The 27,954-nt window shown below is 38.6% G+C and overlaps 1 protein-coding gene across 3 annotated transcripts; it reads left to right on the top strand.

Moving 5' to 3' along the window:
- Nucleotides 1-293: 293 nt before the first annotated feature.
- gpt (glutamic--pyruvic transaminase) lies at nt 294-21,465 on the top strand. 3 transcript variants are annotated; one of them, XM_083525128.1, is made up of 12 exons: nt 294-489; nt 911-1,094; nt 13,269-13,358; nt 13,551-13,659; nt 14,546-14,679; nt 16,534-16,777; nt 17,911-17,990; nt 18,089-18,225; nt 18,396-18,570; nt 19,663-19,818; nt 19,931-20,043; nt 20,905-21,465. In XM_083525128.1, the coding sequence occupies exons 2-12, from the start codon at nt 954-956 to the stop codon at nt 20,993-20,995; spliced, it is 1,470 nt and encodes a 489-aa protein (XP_083381254.1). In that variant the 5' UTR covers nt 294-489; nt 911-953; the 3' UTR covers nt 20,996-21,465. The 3 variants fall into 3 exon arrangements, with proteins under 3 accessions (XP_083381254.1, XP_083381253.1, XP_083381255.1); XM_083525127.1 differs by having other exon boundaries at nt 312-489; nt 928-1,094; XM_083525129.1 differs by having other exon boundaries at nt 364-489; nt 914-1,094.
- The last annotated feature ends 6,489 nt before the right edge of the window (nt 21,466-27,954 follow it).

Genomic DNA, 27,954 nt, shown 5'->3' with positions numbered 1-27,954 from the left:
TTCAGCTGAAAGTTTGGAGAAATGAACTGTCAGGTTTTTATTGTGTAAAATTGTTTCAATAAAAAATAAAGTGGAATATTTAAACATATTTATTTATTTGTTTCGATGTAAATCTTCATGCTTGCATTATTGTTGCATAGAAACAAAAGGAGCATGTATGAGTCTTTAAAAGGGTTACTAATTATATTTAATGAAGCAATTTAAGAAATGCGCAAAGTTTTTATAAGATCATTTATTATGGGGGACGCATAAATTTGTATCTAATTCTTGCGACATTGAGGGTGGCAGAATGCGGGTTTTGGAGTTCTTCTGTGTCGCTACAGCGCATGGGAGGAGCCGGACCTTCAATTTATTTCATTCCGTGTTTGACTGAAGTCTCCTCCCAGAGTCGCTCTGCACGGCGGGGAATCTTCATCCAAGTTCTCGCGGCTCCTCTGCCCCGGCGTCGGTCGTCTAGGAAATCCGAGGAAGCTTCTTCAAACACTTCTGGTGCGTAAAAGCTGATGGATGGTGAAGCTGAGTGGGAGGTGGTGTTAATGGTGGGGGGTCTTTATAAAAAAAAAAAAAAAAAAAAAAAAAAAAAAAAAGAGAGAGTATACAAAGTGCATAAAAAGAAATGGGACTTTGGCAAGGAAGTGTGTGTGTGTGTGTGTGTGTGCATTTAATGTCCAAGCAACGTGGTTTGCTTATCTTAGTACTATCCCTGATCAGGATCAAAGGTCTCCTGCAGTCTGGACCTTCTGCGTGATCTGCGTTTTAATCGAGTCGCGCTTCTGTTGGGGAAACTTGCGGGTTTATTTGCGTCAATTGCGCAAAAAGAAAAGAAACAAGCGATGCTGCAGTACACATGTGAAAGACTAGTGCGTCTTATGATGACTTTTCCCTCTTTCTCTATACCCCGGTGTCCCAGAAGGACTTTCTCTGCAGGTTGGAGCCGACTCGCGTGGGAGAAGATGGCCGAGAAGGAGCTGCTCAACCAGCGCAAGAAGGTGCTCACCATAGACTCAATGAACGCCAACGTGAAGAAGGTGGAGTACGCGGTGCGAGGACCCATCGTGCAGCGCGCCTTGCAGCTGGAGAAGGAGCTCAGAGAGGTGCCATGTCCCATCTCCAAAAAACTTCTTTTAAAGCTCTTCAAATCCCATAAAAAGGGTCGAGTAAACTTTACGGAGCCCCTTTATCTCTACACTCTTAGAAGTAAACGTATCTACACCTGGAGTTCTTTGTTGGTACGTTTGAGGTACCAACAAAGATCCGGTTTTTGTTACTAGATACATGATGTATGTACGTTTATTCCTGGAAGTGTGCACACAGGCTTTTCATTGAGTTTAATAATAATTTGACAATTTTTTTAAGACCCATTCTTGAACATTTGGTCTTCATCTTGCACTGATCGAGATGCTTGTTGTCCTTGAATCAATCACATTTAGCTTTTAAAGCTGTTTAGAACAAATTACTTGTCTCTAACTCTAAATATTATATGATCTCAATATATAATCGAATGCTTTCATAATATTATGCTGTGATTAGAACATATTCACCCTTCATAAAATTACAGACTTTTTGACTATGCTTCATAGGTCATGGACCCTGTATTAAAAACAGTTTTAATTAGTGTTGCCACAAAATGATTAGGACAAAAATAGCCTTAATGACTAACCCTGATTGTGCTGTAGGATTGGATTTAATCCAAATCCATGGAATGGAACAACAGTTCATTAAGGAAAACCAGCTTGACATCGATCTGGGTGAATTCCGAAAGATTTCGAGTTCTCGGAGATGTTGCAGGTGTTGGTTTATAGTGACATCCTTATTCCATTTCTCTTTTCATTTTTGCTGTTTTAATAAATGTATTTAAACAGAAACAAACAAAAAAGGGTTACTATTTATATTTAATTTAATCAAATTTAAAACATAGGGTGGTGTGAAAAAGTGTTTGCCCCCTATTTTTTTTTGTATGTTTGTCACACTTTAATGTTTATATCATCGAACTAATTTAAATATTAGTAAAAGGAAAACACAAGTGAACACAACATACAGTTTTTAAATGAAGTTGTTTTTTAATACTGAGGGAAAACAAAATCCAAAACTTCATTGCCCTGTGTAGACCTGACCTGAATCCTATTGAAATGCTGTGGCCTGACCTTAAAAAGCTCGAAAACCCTCCAATGTGGCTAAATTACAGCAAATCTGCATAGATAAGTGGTTAAAAGATCCTCCACAGCGCTGTAACGGACTCATTGCAAGTTATCGCAAACGCTTGATTGCAGTTGTTGCTGCTTAGGGTGGCTCAACCAGTTATTAGGTTTAGGGGCAAACACTTTTTCACACAGGGCCATGTAGTTTTGGATTTTGTTTTCCCAACAATAATAAAAAATGTCATTTAAAAACTGAAATCAGGTAGGGGCAAACACTTTTTTACACCACTGTACTTAGAGTGGCCTTCGCTGATCTGGGTACATTCCGAAAGATTTTGAGCTCTCGGAGATGTAATTTGAGCACAGGTGTTGCAAAGCATCTTATGTGCATTTATAGGCCAAAAGGAGTGAATAAAATTGTCCTGAGCAGTAAGTCTCTCGGAGGACACAAAAAAAAGAATGGTGACGGTTAGCATTCTATCGCTGCGTTCTAGCTTTAGTTGTGTTCATCCATTGCATCTTGCATTTCATGCAACTTTGCATTATCAGAGAAACTGCTTACAGCGATTTTTATTCTAAAAAATTATCTGTGCCTAGAAATCTAAACTGGTGTAGCTGCATTTCTTGGTGCATGTATTCCTAGATCTAATCTTGTTCTGCATATTTTGCTTCGTCCCCCTGCCGTACTACTCCTGACCCCGCACCGGTTGAACTTTTCTAATAAAGTGAAGTCAGGTGCAATACAATCAGAATAAATTGTCGTTTTGCTTGAAAAGTTAAGGCTCATGGATTAGGCAGCACTAATCTAATCAACTCATCAGCTCCAGTCCAGCACTGCACTTTAATCCTTTACTGAACTAACAAATATGAACAGCTGTGCAGGTCTCCAAAATATGTCATGAAGCCTTTTCGCGTGTTCCGTTATGAGATTCTCGGTTCAGTCTTCAGGGACCAAAAATGAGCCGTGTTTTAAACTGCACCATTTCTTCTCTAAATGCCAGAAGTACTATTCTACTGCACTGAATCACGGCACTGCCGAGACCAACAGCAACCTAACCTTAAATGTGAATGTTCTCATCTATAAGTTGTATCTGTTCTCATAGTGGCATAAGTTTTCTGATCTGACCCTTCCATTTTTTTTTTTTTTTAAGTACATACATTTAGCAGACTCTATTAAAACCCCATGTGTTTGTGTTTTGAGTGAACTTCCCGGTGCCCCATGGTGCATTTTAATTACGTTAGGAGGTTAAGTTTGCAACTGATCTATGACGTAATCCCAATTTAAAAAAAATTAATTGGGACAATTGAGACATTACTGTGTTGTATGTAATATAAAATTATTCTATTTACTTGTTCTGCAAAGGTTCTATGGTATATCAGCATTTCTTTCATGGGTTGCTTGGTGATAATGGCTGCTAAGCTCTCAGACGTCATGCTCAGTCATGTAACCTGTGTTTCTACATACCACGCAAGTACTCGCAAGTCTCGCAAAAAACTTTTTTTGAAATTTTTTTTTTTCTGTTTTAATGTTCTGAAATTCTTGTCAAGAACTTAAAAAAAAAAATGTATGTACAGGGTGTCGAAATTTATGAGCAGACATAATTTGTGTGGTAATATTTTAACATTAATATGATGGAAAGAAATTAAAACAGCTAGTTCATTACAATGGCTAGATTTTTCGAATTAAAAAATCAAATATATTTTTATTGGGCTTTTGTTACCTCGCATGTAATAATGTAATAAGATTGAATTATAAGTCAAAAATTAGCAGTTAAAAGTCCAAAAGAGTAATATTGCACTACAGCTATACAACTCGTATATGTGGACGGGGCAGAGAGCACTTTGCTCATGGGGTATTTCACTGTCCTGTGATGCGACATTAGTTTTTCACCATGGTGGAAGTTAAAAAAAAACCAGTGAAATGTTTTATTTAGAGTGAAATTGAGCATTTTATTTACCGAATTTGGTAGACACCCTTACCCAAAGCAACTAACAATGATCTCATTTAGAATTAAGCAGTTGAGGGGTGAAGGCTTTGCTTAAACAGTGGCAGCTTGGTGTTGACTGGCACCATTGTCATTCTCATTGAATTGTATGTAAGCTCCACCCATTATGGCTCTGAGACCCCTGTCCATCTCCACAAGGTCAAGTTAAGTTAATTTCTATAGCGCTTTTCACAACAGACATTGTCTCAAAGCAGTTTTTTTTACTTTGAGTTAAGGTGAATGGTGTGCATTTATCCCTGATGAGCAGACATTGCAACTGTGGCTAGGAAAACCTCCCTTAGATGTTCTGAGGAAGAAACCTTGAGAGCAAATAGACTCAAAAGGGGAACCCGTCCTCATTTGGGTGATTTCAAGAGTGTGATTATAAATTTTCAAATAATACAGAACACTGGAGAGAGAGAACTAACATGAGTACTGGAGTATAAGATTATGAGTAATGTTCTTTCTACTATTTTATCATTATATTATCAGTCATTTTATGGTTATAAAACTAGGAGCTACTGAGCAACTCATTAAATAGCTCAACATTTGCGATCATCACAGATAAAACACCAGCTTCTCCATGCCAGAACCTTTAACACTCAAGGAGGTCCAGTGTCCAAACTCCACATGAAGTGGGATCCAATTGGCGCTGGTACGTCTCTAAGATGGTTCGGAGTGTTTTTGCGGGGTCGGCATCTACTTCTTTAAAGGTCCACAATCTTCATAAGGTCTGACTTAAAAATAAATTCCCGTATTCCTTTTTAATTCCATTAGATAGAAGGTGAACAATTTCAACACGCGAGATTAATCCTATTGTCATCAAGGTTAAGTTTAATCAAAATTCATGATGGTTAGACATTTCTATTAGTTCAGTCTTATTTCATGTTTTAAGTGTACAGAAAATCTATGTAAGATTGCGTAACATTCCAACGGGTTGAGCGTAGAGTGATTTATTCGTGAAAGCTCTGGGCTAGCACCATTGAGGTATTGGTACAACTAAGTGACCATTAGTTGTAACTTGACTATTAATTGATTTATTAGATTTTTTTTATGACTAGCTTTAAAGTGTATAACCGGCACATGGCTACACAGTAAATCACAATACCCTAATCGGTGTATAGTAGACTGTGTTTAGACCACAGTACTTTCCCTGGGGCTTTTTGTTTAGGCATGTGCAATTAGTGTTGGGAATAAAGGATCTCCACCAATCATCTCTCTCTCTGGATGTTTGCTTCTGTCACACAGCTTTTCAGAATGACTGCTCTTCCAAATCCAAAATTTGACAGCACTGTATCTCAGGGAGTTTCAGGCAGCTACCAGTTTCCACAGTGGCTCCATTAACACCAGCTGCTCTGCTTCCTTTGGGCCAAGTGTATTCCAACAAAGGAGTCTTTTATATCAGTCAGAATCTGGCTTATTTGGGAGTAGCCGGTGTAAAAATGGCACACCTCTTTATTTCTATGCAGACACATTGTGCAGGATTATTAGACCACATTGTGTGTAATTGTAACACAATTATTCTGTTTTGGGTTCAATCAAGGACAGGGGCCTCTAGGACATACATGTCAAATTCACATCAAATTCGAATAACCACTCATGGACAGTATGACACACTGCTGTTGTTGTTGTATGGTATTATGTAGTAATTCACACATCGAGGTGGACATACAAGCTAGTCAGTGTTAGGCTAAGAACCTAGCTAATATTGTGTTAATACTCTGGCTAGTGGTATAAGTACTTTTTTGGTAATTAACATTATTAGCTAGGTTCACAAACAGGCTAACCAATGTTTAGTAAGCTATATATTTTTTTGGTAATTAGCATTCTTATTAGCACTCTTAGTTATAGTGTCTTAGTGACTTTTTCTAAATGATGCTGCTAGCAGCTAGCAACTTTTACTAACAAGCTCACTATTGCTAGATTAACTGTTTTTTGTCTAATTTTCTTAAATATGGGTTTAGTTTTCCAGTTTGTTAGCAATTTAGATACGCTAGCACACAGTTTAATGCAGCACACAGCAAATGCGCTCCCTCGCCTCAATATGTGCATGTGGAAACTCTTTTTAATTCATCTGTTGGTCATAGCATTTCTTTGCTGACTTTTTACCTGGTTACACCAGTTGCATCTCCACCCTTTTTTAAATCCAAGCTTCTTTTTACCTGAACCTCATAGTTGGAGAAGACAATGCTCTGCTCCGAGACTGAATTGCTCCCCAGGGGGGAAACCAGTCCAACACCGCCTCCTCTTTATACATGTTTACACACCCACATCTCAAAGTCTACCATTTCTGAAAGCACTTGCTCAACAGAGCGCTTTGTTTGCTTTCTAGTGGCGCACACGTAGATCAGCCTCATCTTTGTTTGTCCCTGGCCAGATCTTAAAGAGGCCATTTACAACGAACCGAGGATATAAACGGAGACATAGAGTTGAGCAAACAGGTAATGACAGAAAGGCTATGGGGGGCCGAGCCGAAAAGTTGTGACGCAAAGGCTCGTGGAAAAACAGGTCCAGAGACCGAAGTTCACTTTGACCCTGAGACCTGATTTATTCCTGATGATTCATGCTGATCCTGTCTTACCCCCCCCCCCGAGATCAGACATTAACGTGCAGTAATGCTTGTGTCTTTCATTTTGTGCTTAGTCATCTTGTGGGCTTCAATCAAGCAAATACCAAAGTTCCAGTGCAACAGCTAGGAATTAGTTAACTAACAAACAGCTTGTGACATGGATTTCTGTAAAACTGAAGTGTTGTCATAATTTTTATTTATAAATTTCGCCTTTTATAATTCAGTCAGTGTTGACACAGAGTGCTTGGACTTTTTGGAATGCTTGCAAAAGATCTGCGTGTTTGAATTGGAAAATGATCTGATCTGAAAATAAGATAAAAACGTTGATCTATAAATGGGATTATTTGGGAAATAGTCTGTAATATGGTGCAATAACAATAGTGTATATTGTGTATGTAATAGGGATGCGCATCTCCATAACTAAAGCCGATTCAATTCGCATCTTGATTCATATCCAACGATATGATTCATATAAAGATACATATGAAGCAGCTACTAATGTGATGCGATTCACCCCTACTGCGATGCAGTGTGATCCGATTTCAATTCAACACAAGGCGATACGTGTGATAAGTGTTTTATACTCCTTATCTGGCAACGTAATTTTGGCCATGATTGTCCTTTTTTATTTGTTAATGAATGACTTGCTACTTTTATCTATTTGTAGCTACATTTCAATATTGTTGAACGTCTATAAGTATATTCAGAAGAGCGATAAACATTCTCCGTCTAACTTATTTTCGCCTGACACGAGAGGTTTTTTTTGCGACAGTGAAGGAGTTATTTACCCGAACCAGATGTCATGATTTGGTGGCCCTGTACATGATTCATTATAAACCCTATTCCTGTTAGAAAAGCATGTGAGTAACAAGCATCTGTCGTTACTTCACTTTCTGCACTTCCTGGTGTCATGACCCCCGAGTCGAAATGACCGACATGGTTACAGAAGTATTTATGGTTGTCAAAAAGTCTCCATAAAACTGAAAGCTGTATCCTTCCATGTCCGTGGCACCCAGGGTTGAAAATAAATTTGAACACATAGTGGATACATTAGCGAGGATTTCATGTTTAGAGTTTGAGAAGACGAACTACAGTAACCTTTAAGAATGAACAGAGATTATACGCACTATATGGACACAATTTTGTGGACACCTGATCATAAGATTTGTTTGAACATCCTATTTATTTCGTCCGTTTGCTTTTATAATGACCTCCACTCTTCTGGGAAGATGTTCAATAAAATTTTGTGCTCATCAGCCACAAGGGTGTTAGTAAAGTCAGGTGCTGATGTAGGTGAGGTGAGGAGGCCTGAGGTGCAGTCAGCGTTCGCATTCATACCAAGGGTGTTCAATAGGGTTTATTTCAAAGCTCTATAGATCTTCTCAAGATCTTCCACACACTTCCAAACCATCTATCTTCATAGAGCCGGCTTTGTGAAAAGGGGCATTGTTATGCTGGAACAGGTTTGGGTTTTAATTTTAATTGAAATTCTACCACATCAGAAAATATCCTATGCAATTGTTTGCCTTCAGCTTTGTGGTTTGGTGTACAAATGGTCCAACCACATAATGTATGGCTGGAAATCCCAGGTTTCCCAATACGTTTGTCCATACAGTGTTGTTAATAATGTAGTCGGTGATCAGACTGGTACGTCTAAATCAGAGACACTCTTCATGTGAGCAGAATCAAGTTACCTTTCAAAACTGGGATGTTTGTTACAGTCCAGGAAAACCATTTGTTCTACTTTTTTTTTTAAAGCACAGCCAGTTTCACGTTCGGTTTCAGGTTCTTCTGCGACTACATTCGGAGAACAAAGCAACACTCTTATGTCTTCCCTGATTACAGTGCGAAATCGGGAAAGGAGCAGATCGGCGAAAAATTAGATACTTTTCTAGAAATTCTATACGATTTCTAGAGGCGAAAACAACAAATATTAAACGTGGTGCCAACCAGTGCCAACAATGCTGTCGTAATTAAAATGCAGATAGTTTACACATTCCTTGAGGTGTGAACAGTGGCAAGTTTCTTTTGGTCTAAATGTGAATGGAAATAATCCCATATATTGCAATGATTTAGAAGATGTTGTGTGTGCACGATGAATCTTTTACTTTTTCTTATACTTATTAATTTCAATATCTGTCATTTCAACAAACTGTTTTTATTTTGTGTGTTCTTTTTTTTCCCCCTCAGCAGGGAAGCTAGTCACATGTTTTAAACCACAAACCAACAGTTTCGAATCTGCCATTGACTGCAAGTTTTTTTTTGTGTTACTTTTTCTTCCTTATCAGTATTATCTGTTAAGTCAAATAGAAGTATTAATACTTTTATTTTTTCAATATTAAATAGATAATTGGAATTCCTGATGATCAAATCTGAATATTCTTTCTATATCGTTGAGGAATTTGTGTAGAACTAATTCTATTCTCTGATTTCTTTAGTGTTTATTTGGCCAAAAATTGAACTATGTGCATTTTTTTTTTTTCTGTATTCTCAAATTTCAAACCTGACACTAGTTGCACGTTATTCCAGGCAAGGTAATTTTGCGACTGTTGCTTGTCAGACTGTACGAAAATGGTCCCCATGTCACACTGTAGGATCTCAGTTGTCATCATATCAGACTGTACAACAGTCAAAAACTGACCACCACAAGAAAAAGACTCGTCCAAGTTGGAAATGAGTCCGTGGCACGTTCAGGCAGTTCTCTCGCTAATGGTAGCTAGCAGCAAACTAAAGAAATCTGTAGCGTTCATTGTGTTCGTGCCTCGATAATTAAAAACATCAGCAACAAAAACTCGATAACTCAAGAAGTTTCTCCTCTTGCTGTACTGTCCAGCTGACTCGTTTTGACATTTTCCCTGAGGTGGTTTGAGATTGTTCCGCTAATTGCGTCATCAGGTTCTTCGGCGATCTTTTGGTTCTTGGATTGATGGTCAGCAGAGGAAACTCGCACTGCAGGAAAGTGTCTGAAATATTCAGTCACTGCCAGAATTTTGTGGGAAGAAAAAGATGATCACAACGGCCATTAATTGGTCAACATGTCAAACCAGCATTTAAAGGCTACAGATTTTGTCTTAGGATTATAGAAATCTTTTAAGATTTAAAAATTTGTCTTCGACAACCAATCGGGGCCAAAAGTGTGTACCTGGCTTTAGGCAAAATCTCACTGATGCAACCATGACATGGTTTGACATTGACGCCAGTCCGGTTTGTGTCAGTCAGTGTCACATGGTTATGCCATAAATTATTAGAACGTTACAGTATTTACAATCAAAACTTTTACAGACATTAACAAATGTATTGGTGACCTTTAGATAAAAATATAAATACATTTAGCATTTGCTAAAATGCATATTGAGAAGCCACAAGATTTTTCTTTGGATAGATAAGACAAGACTGGAGCTGTTTGACAATCAGCTGCATGTTGATGGATGATTTCTAAGGCTAGAACACAATATTTACTGTAAAGGCACCAGAACTCTGGCAAAGGCATTCTTCAAACCTGAGACGGCTGAAGCAGTTTGGCCAGTCTAGCTGTGGACAGGCGCAGGAGTCTGAATAAGAGCTCCAGTAAATGCTTGTTCACAGCTATCGCTTCAACAGGTCGCGCCGCACAATGTTGCATTAAAGATCCTATCATATTTGTCTACTTTTTATTAATATTTAAAATATTCTGTTGTGTTTATAGGACTGTGGTGAGACCTGAGATGTTGTATGGTTTAGAGACAGTGGCATTGAGTGAAAGACAGGAGGTGGAGCTGGAGGTAGCAGAGCTGAAGATGTTGAAACATGCACTTGAGTTAGAGATTGACTCGGTAAAATATGACGCCAGTTAATGTAAAAAAAAAAAGTAAAGTAAAAGTTCAAACGTTTTTGCCTTTAAATGTATTTAAGTATCCAAAGTACTATGATTTATTACGGTTATAATGTTCCTATTATTATTTTTTATCACAAGATTCTATACTTAATCAATTAAATTAATGTGAAAAGACTTGAATGTGACTCTCAGCACACTGATCTACTAATAAAATGATACGAGTCAAACACTGATGGATTTCTATTACAATTGTCATGAACCCAAAATCTTCTTTTCAGCTACTTAAAAATAATCGCTCAAATGAGGACACGGGTGTTGTGGTGAGTTCGAGTCAGAAGTTTCTCCATCATTTATTCCTCTCTAAATGTTCTGCTTGCTGTTGAACTTACGCTGTATGTTGGTAATCAGTAGATACACCAAGCGCCAATCAAAACAAGTTCTAAACAGAGCGCGTGCTCAACCCTGATTGGTGGTAACTGATTGACCAGTTACGTTTTGTCCGCTCATAAATAAAAAGGGACAGCTGATTTTCGCTGAACGTTGAGTAAAAAGTAAGATTTTGGACTTTGAAATGTAGTGAAGGTAAAGTAAAATAGAAATAGTGCAGTAAAGTAAAGATTTGCAGTTAAGTAGCTTTTCTGCAGTAATGAATTACATTTACTTCCTTACTGTCCACCACTGAAAATGACCATGCATCTGTTCTTTGTGCTTTAAAGTGTCACAGTTCTTGTCTGATGAGTGCTCGTAAACACAACAGGCCCAGTTGGAGTTGTCTGGCCTTTGGGGAGTTTCTCCCACACCACACCTGATTGGCCAGAGCTGATAAACATCACTGTTGTTTGACCAATAACAGGATCCGAGGCTTCATAGTGTTGAGGGTTATTTATTCAAAGCAGAGAAAGAGTCAAGAGGACGGACCTGCCAACTGCTTCGATTGGCTGAAAGAGAGTGCACACACACACACACACACACACACACACACACTTTAATGTAGAAGGATTTCAACAGCATGATGGTTCTCACACATCACCTGTTTTTTTAGTGGTTTTTTACACACCAGATGCAGAAAATGCTGCACTTCATATCTGTCAAAAAATAGTATCCTAGATCAGAATTAGTGTGTTGAAATGAGTAGCACAAAGGTACCTGGATGGTCAACTAATTCCTGGGAAAACAAATAGGTCACAGGAGTAGTAGATAAAATGATAGTAGGATAAATTATATAAGGAATAATAATAAAAGAAAATCTGATCCGCATCAAGGAGATTCTTAATGGTGTTTATGGTGACGGTGTGTTTAAACAGGCATCAACATTCTCATTCTCGTTTATGTCTCAGTATTTGCACACACAGGTTACACACTCAAAAAAGGTATCTAGTGAATTTATTACGTAGTGCATTGTATACGTGCAAAATAGGACGCAGCACATGACGAGGGTTTGAGTCAGAGAAGGAAGTTGGATTAATAAATGGCCCTGTCTGAAAAACGAATCTGTTTTTTGGCGATTATTTAAAAACGAATGCTGCACTCTGATTGGTTTGACTGATTAATCGCTGGTAACAAGGAGGTGGTAACTCGGTGGTTAAGGCTCTTGGTTACTGATCCGAATGTCGGGTGTTTAAGCCCCGGGATCGCCAAGCTGCCACATATCCTGCTTCCATGCGGTCCAGCAATCTTTTGGTCATGGGAGGATCTGTCCTCTTGTCCAACATTGCTTCTTTTAGCATCTCAGATTTCTGTAATCTCCAAATCTGACCTTTTACATTGACAGCATTTAGCAGACGCCCTTATCTAGAGTGACGTACTCGTTCCTAGCTCCAGAATTTCCACTTTCCCTTCGTCAATTTGTACTTGAATTAGATTTTATATGGAACAGTGTGCCGTAAGCAGGTCTGTTTGTGGTACTGTATCTACATTAGTTTGTGGTGCGAGCGTGTGATGATTGAAGTTTGCTTCTTGGCCTCTTCGTGCCAGTGCGGATTTCCGACACAGCGTATTTCATGGTTGATCGAGAACATCGAGACAATTGTGTGAATTCTTGGCTGATCTCTCTCTCTCTCTCTCTCTCTCTCTCTCTCTCTCTCTCTCTCTCTCTCTCTCTCTCTCTCTCTCTCTCTTTCTCTCTTTCTCTCTCTCTATCTGTGGAATGTAGGACTGTGAAATAAGAGCCGACGATGCCTCAGCTGTTTGCTTGGTGACAGGGATTTGTGAATGAAGAAGAGAAAAGAATGGATAGATAGAGGAAAGGACGGAGGCACTTAAAAAGACATGCACAAAGACTGTGAGGCAAAAACGTAGACACGGAGTGAAAGATAAGTGGAAAAGTAGGAGATGGTGAAAGACGGCTAGAGGCAAAAAGGTGGAGAGAGGCAGCGGGGGAAAAAAACGAGAGAGACCTAGATAAATAAACAATGAGGAAGAGAGGAGAATGGAGAGAGAGGGGAGACAAAGACAAAGGTGAACATTGAGAGAGACGGTGAGACAAAGCACTTGATTGAGACAGAGGAAAACTGGGATAGACAGAGAAGCAAGTAAAAGACAAAAGAGAGAAAAAGACAGTCAGAAATGGATAGAGGGAGACAGAGAGAAAGAGATATATAAGAATCAAACTACATTTTTAGCCTTATGGCAAAATCTATGACTAATTTATGACAAATTTGGCCATGATTTATCCACTTGAGAGATCAAGAGAACAAATGCAAAGGAGGAAGTAGGATCTAATACTCAACATGGCCTGAAGAAACTTCTCTTTTTTCCTATAGGGAGTTAAGAAACCCTTTGACGAGGTCATCAAAGCTAACATCGGAGACGCCCATGCCATGGGACAACAACCCATCACCTTCTTCAGACAGGTAGGTATCAGTTCAGAGCAGAAAAACCTTATCTTCTGTTCTTTCTCTTCCTAATAAGCAACACAGTCAGCATGTATTAGGCCCGGGTTACATGAGTAATCTAAGAGCAGTTAGAATGTCAAATAAACGTCTAGCGTGAAGCATATTTGTCTTTTTTCCCCCAGTGGTCTCACTGTTGTGCTTCTTTTCAAGGTCTTGGCGTTGTGCTTGTATCCAGACCTGCTAAATGATAACAAGTTTCCTGACGATGCCAAAGATCGTGCACGGCGTATCCTGAAGGCGTGTGGAGGAAGAAGTATTGGTATGTGCTTTCCGAGGCATGAACTGTCCCTCAGTTCTCTAGAGGATGTGGCCTTTGTGCTTCTCACTCTCTATTTAAGAGGCGTGGCCATTTTGCTTAATTGTTATTTTAGGAGGCGTGGTCTCGTCATTTATAGTGTAGAGGGTGTGGTCTATTTATTGGTTGCATATTTACGGCGTGGTCTTTGCTTGTTATCCTCAATTTAAGAAGTGTGTTTGTGCTTGTCCATCACATCTTAGGAGGTGTGGCCTCTGTTGGTATTATTCTCAGTTTAGGAGGTGTGGCCTTTTTCTTATTCTTTGTTTAGGAGGTGTGGCTCTTTTCTTATTAGTTTAGGAGGTGTGGCCTTTTTTATTATTAGTTTAGGAGGTGTGGCCTTTTTAATTATTATTAGTTTAAAAGGTGTGGCCTTTTTCCTTATTCTTAGTTTAGGAGGTGTGGCTTTTTTCTTATCAGTTTAAAAGGTGTGGCCTTTTTCTTATTCTTAGTTTAGGAGGTGTGGCTTTTTTCTTATCAGTTTAGGAGGTGTGGCCTTTTTTATTATTAGTTTAGGAGGTGTGGCTTTTTCTTAATATTAGTTTAGGAGGCATGGACTTTGTGCTTGTTCATCACAGTTTAGGAGGTGCGGCTTTTTTGCTCATCCATTACAGTTTAAGGGGTGTGGCCTCAGTGTCAGATCATAAAATGAAAGCTAATCAAACTAATTGCAAAATATTGCATTTGTGGTGATCTATTAATCATTTAAGGGCCTTGTGATATTTGGACCCAAAATTATGAGCTGAATTGAAATACATCTTAAAGCTTTATTAGACCCTGAACTAATTTCTAGGCTTCAGTTTTTTATTACGTTTGTAACGTGCAGCGTTTATCCTCCCTTTTTTTTTAGGCTCATACACTGCAAGCCAGGGTATCGACTGCATCAGGCAAGACGTGGCCCACTACATCGAGCGCCGTGACGGCGGCATCTCTTGTGACCCGGACAACATCTATCTGACCACGGGCGCCAGCGACGGCATCGTCGTACGTCCTTGTGATTTATTACGACTATTCTGTTAATGAATTTGCCCATAGCCAGACAGATACTAAAATATCCATGAGCCTCTTAAAGTTATGTGTTTAGTATGAATGATGATGTGGGAATTGGAGCTTTTCTTTCATAAAGATTCAGGAAATCAAGTGCAGAAGTATTCAAATAATTCCAAGGCGAATTAATGTTTTCCACCTTTAGTTTCTTGGGGTGAAAAAACTTTCCATTGCAGTTCTGAGAATGCTGAGAGAAATGTTTGACAAACACACTGTATATTTGTTTAATGTGCATGTAGGATAAGCTCTGGCTGCTTTCGGAGGACTTAATGTACTGTAAATAGTTTAACACTAGAGTTTTGTGTAATCTTATCGCCTCCAGTTTAGCTTTGTGCTAATTTTATGGCCAAAGCATCACACACATTAAAAACTCAGAGCCTGCGCTTGGAGAGGTCAGTGGGAGACTTGTAATTTCTACCCACTTGCATGGTTTAAAGTGGTGCTAATGGGGCTAAACTGGAGGCTATAGGCTTCTGTTACTTCTTAACAAAATTTGCTTTGTAGTTTGGGAGCAAAATCTTTAGTCACAGGGGCATTTTTTTTTACTTTAAGTTTCTTTTTATGACATTAAATTCTTTGTTGTTAATATATATTTTCTCCTTTCTGCCTTTCATTTTCTCTCTCACACACATTTCTTTACGCCTCTCATTTTTTTTCTCTCCGTCTCTCTCTCCCAATCATTGTAACTCACTCTCTTGTGTTTCTCTATGCCACTCTTTATCTCTCTCCTTGCCCACACTCCCCCCCCCCCCCCCCCCCCTCGCTCCAAGTTCAAACGTTCCAAGCGTGGTTTATTGCCCTGACCGTTTCGGCAATGTTTTTGCCAAAGCAAGTTGTAGTGCATTCAGAAAGTATTTATACCCCCTTCACTATTTTACATTTTGTATATGTTGCAGCCTGATATTGCAATAGTGTGTGTGTGTATATATATATATTATATAATATAATTGTAAATTTAAAAATATATTTTTCTCATTAATCCACACTTGGTTCCCCCATAATAACAAAGTGAAAATATTTGCAAATGTATGAAGAAGGAAAAACTGAAATAACATATGTACACAAGTATTCAGACTCTGTACTTTGAGGAATCAGCTCTGGCAGTAATTACAGCCTCAAGTCTTTTTGGATATGACGCAAGAAGCTTTGCACACCTGGATTGGGCGATGTTACTCCGTGCTGCAGCATAACAAAATTAAAAGAAGTAAAGGGGGTCTGAAAGCTTTCACTACTTTCCATACATATATATATATATATTAAATATAATGGGTTTTTTTTTTACATCCTACTTCATCCACATTTAGTTTTCATTTGCTGGTATAATAACCCACTTATTTAGGAAACCGATCCAGTTGATTTTAAAGTGTGCTTGTGGAGATTTGTTCTTCCTCAGCCACAAGGGTGTGATCTAGGTGAGAAGGTGAGGAGGCCACTCAAGATCTTCCACACACTTCAAACCCATTTAAAACATATCTTCATGGCTTTGTACACCGCAGCATTGTCATGCTGGAACAGGTTTGGGTTTTCTAGTTCAAGTAAAGGGAAAATTAAATGCTTCTACATCCAAAGACATTTTATACAATTGTGTGCCTCGAATTTTGTGGAAACAGTGGGGGAACCACATACGGCATGAGAAAATAAGGATAGATATTATAGATATACATCCAAATAGGTATAAGGATTGGATTATATTTAAGGGGGATTTGTGTATCTTTTATATAAAAAGTGAGTATTAACATAACTAGATGCAATATGCTTGTTTCATGTCTTCATTTTCTCTTTTTGTCTCAGACCATACTGAAGTTGCTGACAGCAGGTGAGGGTCGTACTCGTACAGGTGTGATGATCTCCATCCCTCAGTATCCTCTGTACTCTGCCGCATTAGCCGAGTTGGGCGCTGTACAGATGAACTATTATCTGAACGAGGAGAAGTGCTGGAGCCTGGACATCAGCGAGTTGCAGCGCTCCCTACAGGCTGCCAGAGAGCACTGCAACCCACGGGTCCTGTGTATCATTAATCCAGGCAACCCAACAGGTACTGTAGAGTCCAGTGGTTTGTTAATCTGTCTTCTTATTCACCTTTTCTTTATATATGATTTCTAGAAGTGAAGATGTCAAAGCATCATGCAGAAAATACCTGTTTTTAAAATTCAGCCACAGCAATTTCCAAAAGTTGTGTTGCTTTGCACCATTGTCCGCAGCTAAGATGTGAGGTTTTCATTAATAGTGACGAGGATGGACAGGATTAGAAACAAGTTCATTAGAGGGCCTCTACATGTAGGACGTTTTGGAGACATGGTGAGGGAGGTGTGATTGAGATGGTTTGGACATGTGCAGAGGAGGGACATGGGGTATATCGGTAGGAGAATGATGAGGATGGAGCCACCAGAAGGAGGAAAAAAGGAGGTTCATGGATGTGGTGAGAGAAGACATGTAGGTAGTTGGTTTGATAGAGACAGATGTCAAGGACAGAGTATTATGGAGACGGATGACCCGCTGTGGCGACCCCTAGTGGGAGCCGCCGAAAGAAGAAGTCTGCAGCCAAGATGTATTTTTTCTCTGACATGTGCTTCTTTGGATGTGCATTAAAATCTGTTTGATAAAAAGGGAACATACTTGAGTCTATTAAAATCTTTGTTTATACAGTCATCCCCGTTTATCGCGATAGTTACGTGCCAAAAGCGACTGCGAAAACTAATTTCTGCGATAAATGAACGCCACCCCAAAAAGCTTCATTCATTCATCCATTCATTCATTTTCTAACTCGGGATCTTTTAGCAAAAAAATGTGCCAAATTGAATATCGAGATTCGAACCGCGATAAATGGAGGGACGACTGTATTTTGCATTTATTGTGGGGAAAAAAGTATGAAGGGGAAAAAAAAATAAAATTTTGTTTTTCCAAATTCTAAAATTAAACTGAAGGGTTTTCTTTATATATATTTGTGAAAGCTCTTAAAAATAATAGTATCTTAACTGGAAAAAAGTTGTATATTCTAAGCTAAATTTGGTTTTAAACATTATGCGAAACAAGATGGCTCAGCAAATAAACAAAAATAGCGAATCATTTGCTAGGTTTTCTTATATTAACTCCCAAGAGTTCCTATTGCACATGCATATCATGACATGGCACTTTCTTCAATCTGAGCTTTGTTCTTTCTCCTGGCAGGTCAGGTACAGAGCAGGGAGTGCATCGAGGACGTGATACGATTCGCTGCCAAGGAACGTCTCTTCCTGATGGCTGACGAGGTAACGTAATACCGTCTCAGGACTGCTGTTAATTCACTTGTTTTTTTTTTTACTTTCTACATGGAAAAGGTTGAAGCCTTTAACTCTCGCTCCTTCAGGTCTATCAGGATAACGTGTATGCCGAGGGTTGTGCCTTCCACTCTTTTAAGAAGGTGTTATTCGAGATGGGTCCTGAATTCTCCAACACAGTAGAGCTGGCCTCGTTCCATTCCACCTCCAAGTGTTACATGGGAGAGTGAGTACACTCTTTCAGTTCGTCTTGGCTTGCTTCCCAGGCTCACAATTAGCAGCCAAATTAGAGCGTAATAGAAAATAGGACACAGCTTCCTAATAATCAGATTGAAGGAAACTGGTGAATTCATTCTTTTTACTACCATTATTTGTAATATTAAAATGCCATTTCAGGTGCGGCCTGCGAGGCGGCTATATGGAGGTGATAAACATGGACCAGGAGGTGAAGGCTCAGCTCACTAAGCTGGTGTCTGTGCGTCTGTGTCCTCCTGTACCAGGTCAAACGCTCATGGCCCTGGTCACCAACCCTCCTCAGCCTAAAGAGCCATCACACGCTCAGTTCATGAAGGTAAAATCCTGCTGTCATTTTTCCCACATTTTTAAATGTATTTATTGTAGGGTGCGTGTAAGTAACGATCAACATCCCGGAAAAGAATGTATTCTAATTATAATAATTACAATAAATTATTTATTTATTTAATTGTGAGCAACTCACAATTATCTCTTTTTTTTTCAACTGAGTATTTAAATGTTAAGGTCTTTGCTCAAAAGCTTAGCTTTGTGCTCCTGGGATTTGAACACATGACCTTCTGATCATAAGTCCAACATTTTACCAATAAACTACTACTTTCCTGTTCAAATGATATGCTCATTTGTGGTTTATTTGAATCACCCATATTTTTTTCAGAAAGAAGCTTGATTTTTTTTTGATTGTGAAACAGATTCAGACGCATTACACAATCAGAGTTTAGAAAATTGCGAAAGCAAAAATTGCATTTGTGCATTAGAAAAAACACCCTGGGAATTTTTTCAACTTGAGAAATATATAAAATGCTTTCATTTTTTATAAAAAAATGTTTATTGTTTATTAGTTTTTTTATAAACCAAATCTAAAAAATTTTTTTGGTTGAAATTGTTGTCTTCAAAGGACAAGATCAGTTTCAAATGTAAGGACTTTTAGCAGTTATCCAGAGTGGATTGTTTTTTTTTTTTAAGTATCATGAGAAAATCAGGTGTAAGGGCCTTGCTCAAGGGCCCAGCAGTGGCAGTTTGGAGGAAACTTACAACCTTTCAATCAGACGTTCAGCATGTTATCCAATTCTTTTATTTACCTCTTTTGTCATACATGTGGTCGCTTATTTTTGGTTTGAGGGGCAGAGTAAAGTAGATGACACCAGAGACCTTGGTGGGTGGAGGGGGTCTGGGCAGGTGTTCAAATTGTGTTTAAAAAAACAGGCAAGAGTGGGCAAGTTTCACAATCGACACATTATAAGACATTACGTCTTTATAATGTGTCGATTGTGAAACTTATACTAACATTAGCTCCACCTACTCTATAATTAGGTCAACTGTTGTTTATACTGTACTTTGTTCTGCATCTTACACCCACAGGATCTACTGTGTAATAAGAAATAAGTTAAAGTCCTGATCTTTTGTACAGGAACGCGTGGCCACGCTGAATGATTTGGCGCAGAAGGCCAAGTTGACCGAGGAAATTCTGAACACGGTGCCTGGGATCAAGTGCAACCCAGTGCAGGGGGCGATGTACTCGTTCCCTCGCATCATTCTGCCCGAGCGAGCCATAAAGGAGGCCAAGGTGTGTTTGTGTGTCTCTGATTTTTCTGATTTCTCATTTCCTGTTATATGTCTCTTAGAATTTGTAATGTGTGCATGTGTGTGTGTGTGTGTGTGTGTGTGTGTGTGCGCAGGAGCATGGCCAAGAACCAGACATGTTCTATTGTATGAAGCTCCTAGAAGAGACAGGGATCTGTTTAGTTCCTGGCAGTGGGTTCGGGCAAAAAGAAGGAACTTATCACTTCAGGTATGTCTCTTGTTAAGTTGGTTAAACCGCACCATATGCAGAGGTGGCAATGTTTACAGTTTAGCAGGAACTTTCTTGATTTTCGGCTTGTTGCTAAGGCAATATGGGAGACGTATGCCTGGAAAAGCGTTACATTGAAGCGGAAAGGATATGTCATCGAAATAAATGCATGTTAATAACGTTCTTGTCCTTTGCCCTTCAATTTTATGCTTTTTCTGGCATGTGACCAGCAAAGTGGGCAAACATGGCCGCCTCAATGTTCATCTTTTATTAGCAAAAATCTATGATGGATATATTTCTCCTCAGAACAATCTGTATGTCTGCAGTTTGTATTTACAGTACAACTTATCAAAAGTTGTCAATGTTTACTGTTGATTTTGTGAGTGACCATGTTGATTCGCTGAACTTTGGCATTGGGATGGCACAGTTACGAACTGGTCGAATTCGACTAATTAAACTTAGACCTAAAAAATATTTTTACCTCAGTATTGTGAGTGAACAGATCATAAGTGGACAATAGTACAAAATGGTTGAGCTACTTAATAGGAATTAGCTCTCAGACTTCACTTTTGCTTTGAATGCTATGAGTGAATGACTGAATCTGCACCTTGACAATTGGAGTGCACATTGGAGAATAGAGTGTGGACTCATTGCTGATTGATTATATTGATGCTTCTGAGTGAACTTTTGAAGGTTTGTGAAGACTCAGCATCTCCGAACGATCCTACCCACTCGATTGTCTATTAAATAATTACATCTTGTTATTTGTAGAGTTACCACTAGGTGGCGGAGTTCACCAGCTAATTTTTGTTTATAATATCCTGTTTCTTTAACCCGTCTTATTTGATCTTTTTTTAACAGGATGACTATCCTACCACCAGCTGATAAACTCAAGATTTTGCTCAATAAAGTCAAAGAGTTCCATCAGCAATTCACCAAACAGTACTCTTAACACCAACGTTCAACATTCTCAACTCTTTCGACCAGCCGTATGCCTGATCCTTCAATCTTTTCCAGAGGCAACCTGATGGGCATCAGCAATTAACATGCATTTCTGACTCCTTAAGAGTAAAAATCCCAGTTCATAAAAGTTTTTTGCACACTGGTGTAGCAGTGGTTAACCATGAGGGTTAGATTATTAGCACTACATGGTAAAGGAAATTTTACTTTTCAACAGTCTGATATGTGGAATAGATGAAATGTGGCAAATGGGGTGGGGAGGGGGGAGTATATGGAAAAGTGTGTGTGTGTGAGTGTGTATGTGTGCTGGTTAAGGACTTACAGGCAAGTAATTACCACTGGACAGAGCAGAGTCTTGCACTGGTAATAATTACAGTAAAATCTTATGTAAAAATTTTATCCTGTTTATAAAAACATTTTAATAATTTTAATTTGTAATAAATCGCTTAATTTTACAAAAAATATTATCGGTTCTTGTTTTCTTTTTGAATTGCAACACACAAGCGACCAGCAGTGCTTTGTTCCACTTTCCATTGAATGAATTATTGTAATGCAAAGGCAAAACTTATAAGTCAGATGATCACACAGACTTTCTTGACTTTCTGAAAAGTGCTTTCATAGATGGAGGACAAAACAGTAGGGAGAATTTAATGAGAGGAAGAAGTGGGGGGAAAGTGGAAAGAAGGGAAAGAATCATTTGCTTTTTAAATGTTCTGTTTCTATCAACAATAATTAGTTAACTCTATTAAATGTTACAGTACTTTGCTGGATAGATGGATGGATGGATAGATAGATAGATACCCGTTTCCTCTGTACCCTCTGGTTTCATCCAAGCCCCTAAAAAAACTTCTAAGAAATACTTTTATTTCAGCCCAGTCTCACAGCATTTTGTGATATAGTAATCTATTGATTCGTGTTCATTGACATGGATCTCCCACTTTTTTGTGTCCTATGTAATGTATTTCAATAGGAAATATTTTTTGTGCCTCTGTCAAAGTTTTCTTTCTGCCACCGAATACCACAGATGCTGTATTGTTTTTTTCACGTTTCTTCTTTAAGCTTTAAATTTATATCTGGTAAGATACTCGCTATTATAAACCATCGCCAGAGGTTCCTTACAGTCAAAATACAGTAAATATATTATCTTAGTTAATTAAGGAGTCTGTGTTTATTAGAGGCATTAATTACAGTTTCAGTACAGTACAGTTAATACAGTAACTGTATATTTTTTGCCTTATTCTATAGTAAAATGGAGAAAAAAAAAGATTACCTCTGGCATTCCTGTCAGCATTTACGCATGACTGAGGCAATCATGCGAAAAAAGATGGAAATTCGTGTCAATGAACACGAATAAATAGATAAAAGTTTGTGACTATTTCACGAAATGCCGTGAGACTGTGTTGTTTATTTTGAATAGCTACTGTATGCCAAATTTCTCTTGTGAATGTGTGGTGCATTGTGCATCGCAATAGACTGCTGTCCTATTCAGGGTGTTTTCCTGTCTTTTACCTACAGTAGGATTACCATACACGCTCCAAAAAGCTCTCAAAATTAAAAGAAATTGACTGAGACATAAATGTTGTCCAAAATAAAGCTGAATTCAGAACACAACTTTCAGTCGCATCCCTTCTGCCTCATCTCCAAACTCTTAAGTACGAAATCTACAATTACAATATAATTAAGCTCTGCGTGTGGAAGGCTGTTAGCGTCAGCAGGACATAAAAATCTCACAGAAAGCGGAAGAACGATTTCCAATCAGCAACTATTGTTCTGCTCATCTCTCGTCTTGATCTCTGATCTTCGCTCCTCACCACGCGTCATGCTCGCTACAATCGAAATATGGAATGTGCCAGTGATCTCTGGCGTCATTTCAATTCTGTTAATTGTCCCTGGGAGTGCTTAAAATACTGGCAAACTACAGATCAGTTGACGGGAAAACGTCGAGGGAGAGAAAACCAACAAAGAGAAACCAGAGTTTTCAACATGACGCTGATTCATTTAAACAGCATGATCTTTTGCGTTTATTTATTCCTCACAGTCAAAGCAAAATATTTTGCTTAGTAAGAAAAACACTATTCAATATGTTAATAGATATTTGTTGTAGAACATCTTCCCAAATTTCCTGTTATCACTTGTTTTACAGCAGCTACAATCAGTTGTTGCTTCACAGACCCTCTTTTTTCCACTTCTTTCTCTTTTTTCGCAGCTTGTTATTCCACTGAGAAGCTGAATAATGTAATCAGATCCACCTGAGCTGCGGCTTTAACTACACCTTTTTCGAAAGGACTTTGTTTTGTTCTGTCAGGCTGTCGGCTATTATGCACCGCACGCATCGCTCATGCACGTTTTCCCATCTTTGTGTGCGCATCGGTGTTCTGTCTGTGGTGGATTAGTAATGCTCCCCCTCTGTTACAGACTGATGCATCGGCAGAAGGAAAGAGACATGGTCAGGGTCTGGGTATGTGCCAGTCCTGAGAAGTTCACACTCAGTAGGAACTCTGATCATGAACATTACATAAGTGCAAACAAGTCTCGGTATCGAGGATCAATGTTTTCGGCCATGTGATCGTGATTGTGGTTATAAACGACATGTAGCAGGTGGGTGGGTAAGGAGGGAGAAAGGATAGATAGATAGATAGATAGATAGATAGATAGATAGATAGATAGATAGATAGACAGACAGACAGACAGACAGACAGACAGACAGACAGACAGACAGACAGACACACACACACACACACACACACACACACACACACACACTGTCATTGTTTTATATAAGATATAAATGACCAAACGCCTTACTAATGATACTGAATGTGCACTTAACATCCATGCATCCTCTAAAAAACTTTGATCTCACATACCCAATAATAAACTCAGGAAAATTTGAACCCACACTAAGACAACATGCAGGAGACTGAAAAGCACCCCGCCATGGTGTATAGACGCTATCACAAGCCTACTTGGTGCTATTTTTACCTCATTTTACCAGACAGAATGGAAAAGCGTGACGGAACAGGGTTTGTAGACACATGAATGAGATGTACGGCATGAAGATTAAAAAAAATCACCATCAAATAAAATAAAACACACTAGCAAGTCCACAATTGACATTTTGCCTTTAACGCATTTTAGACTTTGCCTTTTTTTTTTTTTCTTCCAAACATAGAACCTAACAAAACATGCATTAAACATTAATTTCTTGCCTACCACTGGCTGCATTTGTCTGGTGAGTTGAAAGATACATGATTAGCTTTTAAGCATTGGTTTAACTCAAAACTACACCACATTGTTTTTACTAGCATCCACATTACATGGCAGGAGGATATTAAAATACCATATTAATGACTGTATTAATCATTACCATTCTTGTTACACTTTTCTACATCCAGAGCAACTTTATCTAATTTATGCAAATGAAGGGTTGCTCAAGAGCCCACTTTCTGATCAGAAGGTAAGAAACACTTCACATGATATTGCTTTATATTTTACATTCGCTATGACGCTTCTTTAGGGTTTGTATTAAGATCATTTTGCAGTATAATTGCATCCCAGCTAACACTGAGCATTTACCAGGAGTGAAGTTCAAACCCACATGGATATTGTCCATTGGAGATTAAGATCAGCAGTTTAACAATTCCTTACTTTCAAAGTGCATTTGTTAGTGAATGATCAAATTATGAATGGAAATTGTCTTGTATATTCTGTTTTTGTCTTGTCGTGTCTGTTTTGTCATGTATAGGTTTTTATTTATGTCTGTACTTTTGAGAGTAACAAACAGCTGGAACCAAATTCCTTGTGTGTGTCACCACACTTGGCCAATAAACCTGATTCTGATTCTGAAATTAAATAAAAATTGAGAACTTTGCTGTAAAAAAACCTTTAAAAATATTAACTACTATTACTAACCATCAACTCAATTAGTAAATGCTTCTGATTTTGCTATATAAACATACTCTAAATAGCACTAAGCTTTTACCAGGCAGGGATTTTGAACCCACAAGGAAATGTATCCATTGGATCTAACACTTTAACCACTCAGCCATCCTGGGATATATATACAGATCATAGATTTACAGTGACCTCATCAGTAAACGAGCACAAGATTTTTGGAAATGTCATAAGAATGAAAAAATCCTATAGAAACTATCAGAGAAACTTCATCACTACTAACCATAAACTCTATAAATAAAGGCTTCATATATCAACACATCTTACCTAACATGAAGTTAGGTTTTACCAGGAGTGGGGTTCGAACCCACGAGGACATTTGTCCATTGGATCTTAAGTCCAACGCCTTAACCACTCAGCCATCCTGGTGCATACAGAATGGATTCTTTACATTCAATGTGGGCTTATTGGTCAATAATCACAAAAAAAAAAATTCTTTTAATTTTAATAATATACATATTTCATGTATTATTCTCATAAATAGTCACACCTACAAGTTTACCTGAAATATTATCAAGAACTTTTTGTTGAAATATTTAGCATGAATTTGGTTAATTTTGCTTAAATAATAAATCATCACTGCTTTCTGCTATTTGACTAAATTATGCATAGACTACATTTTCCAATTTGCTGAATCATCATGTCATGCCATATATACACATTCTACACAATATGTACAGTATATACAATACATAGCGGGACCTCCTGCACATTTCTCCCATCCCCACACAGGATCTCTAAAGCCATCATGCTCTTCTACACCAAGAGCTTTAGGAGGAATCCTGCATGTTCCAACTTTAAGAATTATGGACTATACTGAGCTCTTGGAAAGATTGAATGCAGCAAAAATCATTTTTGTAGCCTTTTCTCAGATTTGTACTTTGACACAATCCTGTCTCTGCAGTCAATTTCTTTCCAAATTACTACCACATTCTCCAAAAAGTGGCAAAGAATTCTGAGAAACGATGATGCACCTGAGCTAAATTTCATGTGTCATAGAAAACAGTCTGAATTAATATCTAAATGCGATATTTCAGGGTTTTTTTATGGTATTATAACTTTGTTTTTTGCTCCGTCTTTATGGAGTATGAAGTGTCAACTGGTGACACTAATGTTTATTATCATAAGGCTGCGACAGAATGCTCAGAAGAAAGGAGTTTGATCTATAGGTGCTATGGGGACTCATTTAAATAATTAAATAAATAACACTTGAATTCATTCTTCCATGAAATTCTATAGAAGCTAGGGAGGTGCAGCTCCATAACCGAGGTTGATGTGATTTACATCTCGATGCATAGCCAACAATATACATTAAAGATACAAATGAAGCAGCTACCGATGCGATACGATTTACCACATTACGATGCAGTGCGATACGAATTTGATTTGATTCAACCCAATGCGAATCAATGCAATACGATGCAGATAGTTCATTTTTTATTTCTTGGGTTCAGACAGACAGCAAATAATAAATTTTTCGGTAGTGTCTTTTAATGCATGACCCTTTCACAAACAGGCCTTTGGTGTGCAAAAAAAGTTACAGAGAAGTTACAGTTTTACCTCTGCCATGTTAATCTGTATTCTATGTGACTCTCAGGACATGCCTCGTTCTCCGTAGTGTTGTGATACGTCAAATTCACGTAGCAGCAGTGGTGCTGAGAGAACATTCTCGAGAAACAATTAAGCGAGAAGAAATCGATCTACATAGAAAATATCGGTCACAATTATTGCTCACTTTCTAGATAACAAAAGTAAAACGCAGCTAACATTTACGCCTGTGCACCGATGCGAAATGCTAAATCTTGCCATCGCTAATAGCAGATGATGGAATGACAGGCAGGTAAGATGAGCGATTTTATTTAGTTTTTTTTAGATTATATTTTACCAGACACACATACAATTTGGTTTCAGGAGGGTTATATAAGAGTAGTAAGTCATCCCTCGGCAGGAGAGAGTGTCGGCCCAGTAGGAGGACATGCTTTGAGGGGGTGATGGTGTACTCACACCTACTCTTCCTCCAGTCTCATCTGTGCTTGAGCGCTGCGTTCTGGCGCCTGCACATGCACCGGGCGAGAAACTTCACAACGACTTCAATAGAAACACAGTCATCAGGGAACAGCAGGTTACCAGGAGGTGATGAGCCACACACCATTGAAAAAGTAAGAACCGTGAACCTGATCCAGCTCAATCTAGTAACACACTGGTAGCATTTGGAGCATCTTAAATGATAAATATTAATAAATTATATTTCGGTTTGATTCATGTCGCCAAAGCGGTTTGTCCGATAAGATTGAAAACCGCTCCTCTGGATCTGTTTGTCAGCGTTGTCAGCTCGTTTCAAAGTCTGCATTTCGTTTCACAAACTGCATGGACATCATACATATTTCATGCAAGGGCCCTTAGTACCTGACAGCAGATCGACTTCAGATTGACAGTGTCTGAGCATATTAGCATAACGGAAACATTTCCGACAAGTCATTTCTGAGAGGGTTTATGGCTCAGCATGTTTTATTCAAAACCTCAAAAGACAAATTGTTTCCAAATCAAAAACAACGAAGCCTTCTCTGGTTTGTTGCCTTGTGCCTCGTGATGTGTTCGAATGACATATGGAAACTTATGCCATGTATGTTTGGCGAGGAGAGCGTGAACATGAAATCTATTCACCATTCTCGTAGCTGACGTTGTAAGGACCATGAACAAAAGTACTTATGAAAGACGTTAATAATTTAATGAACTAGCTGTTAAATCTTTGGCGTGAACAAGGGAAAAGGCAGTATGACAGAGGAATGAGGACAAGATTGCCAACATTCTGCTCAGATGTAAACAAAACGACAAAACAAAAAGGTTTTTTAAGGGCTAATACTACAGAAAATACTGAACTATATGAACTCTATTTCAATGTCGGCATGCCGGCATGGCCTCTGTGCCTGTCAGTCCCAGTGAAGGAGGCGTGGCCTCACCTTTAATTTCCTGCGAAGGAGGTATGGTCTTACTCCC

Source organism: Silurus aristotelis (assembly GCF_946808225.1).
Source record: "Silurus aristotelis genome assembly, chromosome: 22".
In the NCBI taxonomy this organism is placed as follows: Eukaryota; Metazoa; Chordata; class Actinopteri; order Siluriformes; family Siluridae; genus Silurus; species Silurus aristotelis.
The sequence above is the reverse complement of the archived record's forward strand: the minus strand, read 5'-3'. Positions and strand labels throughout refer to the sequence as shown.

Bases quoted from the DNA above. Each gene is read 5' to 3' on its own strand.
- gpt (XM_083525127.1), top strand. From the start codon at position 327: ATGGGAGGAGCCGGACCTTCAATTTATTTCATTCCGTGTTTGACTGAA. The intron at 490-927 runs GTGCGTAAAAGC...CTTTCTCTGCAG, and splicing joins AGCTTCTTCAAACACTTCTG to GTTGGAGCCGACTCGCGTGG. The intron at 16,778-17,910 runs GTACTGTAGAGT...TTCTCCTGGCAG, and splicing joins TAATCCAGGCAACCCAACAG to GTCAGGTACAGAGCAGGGAG.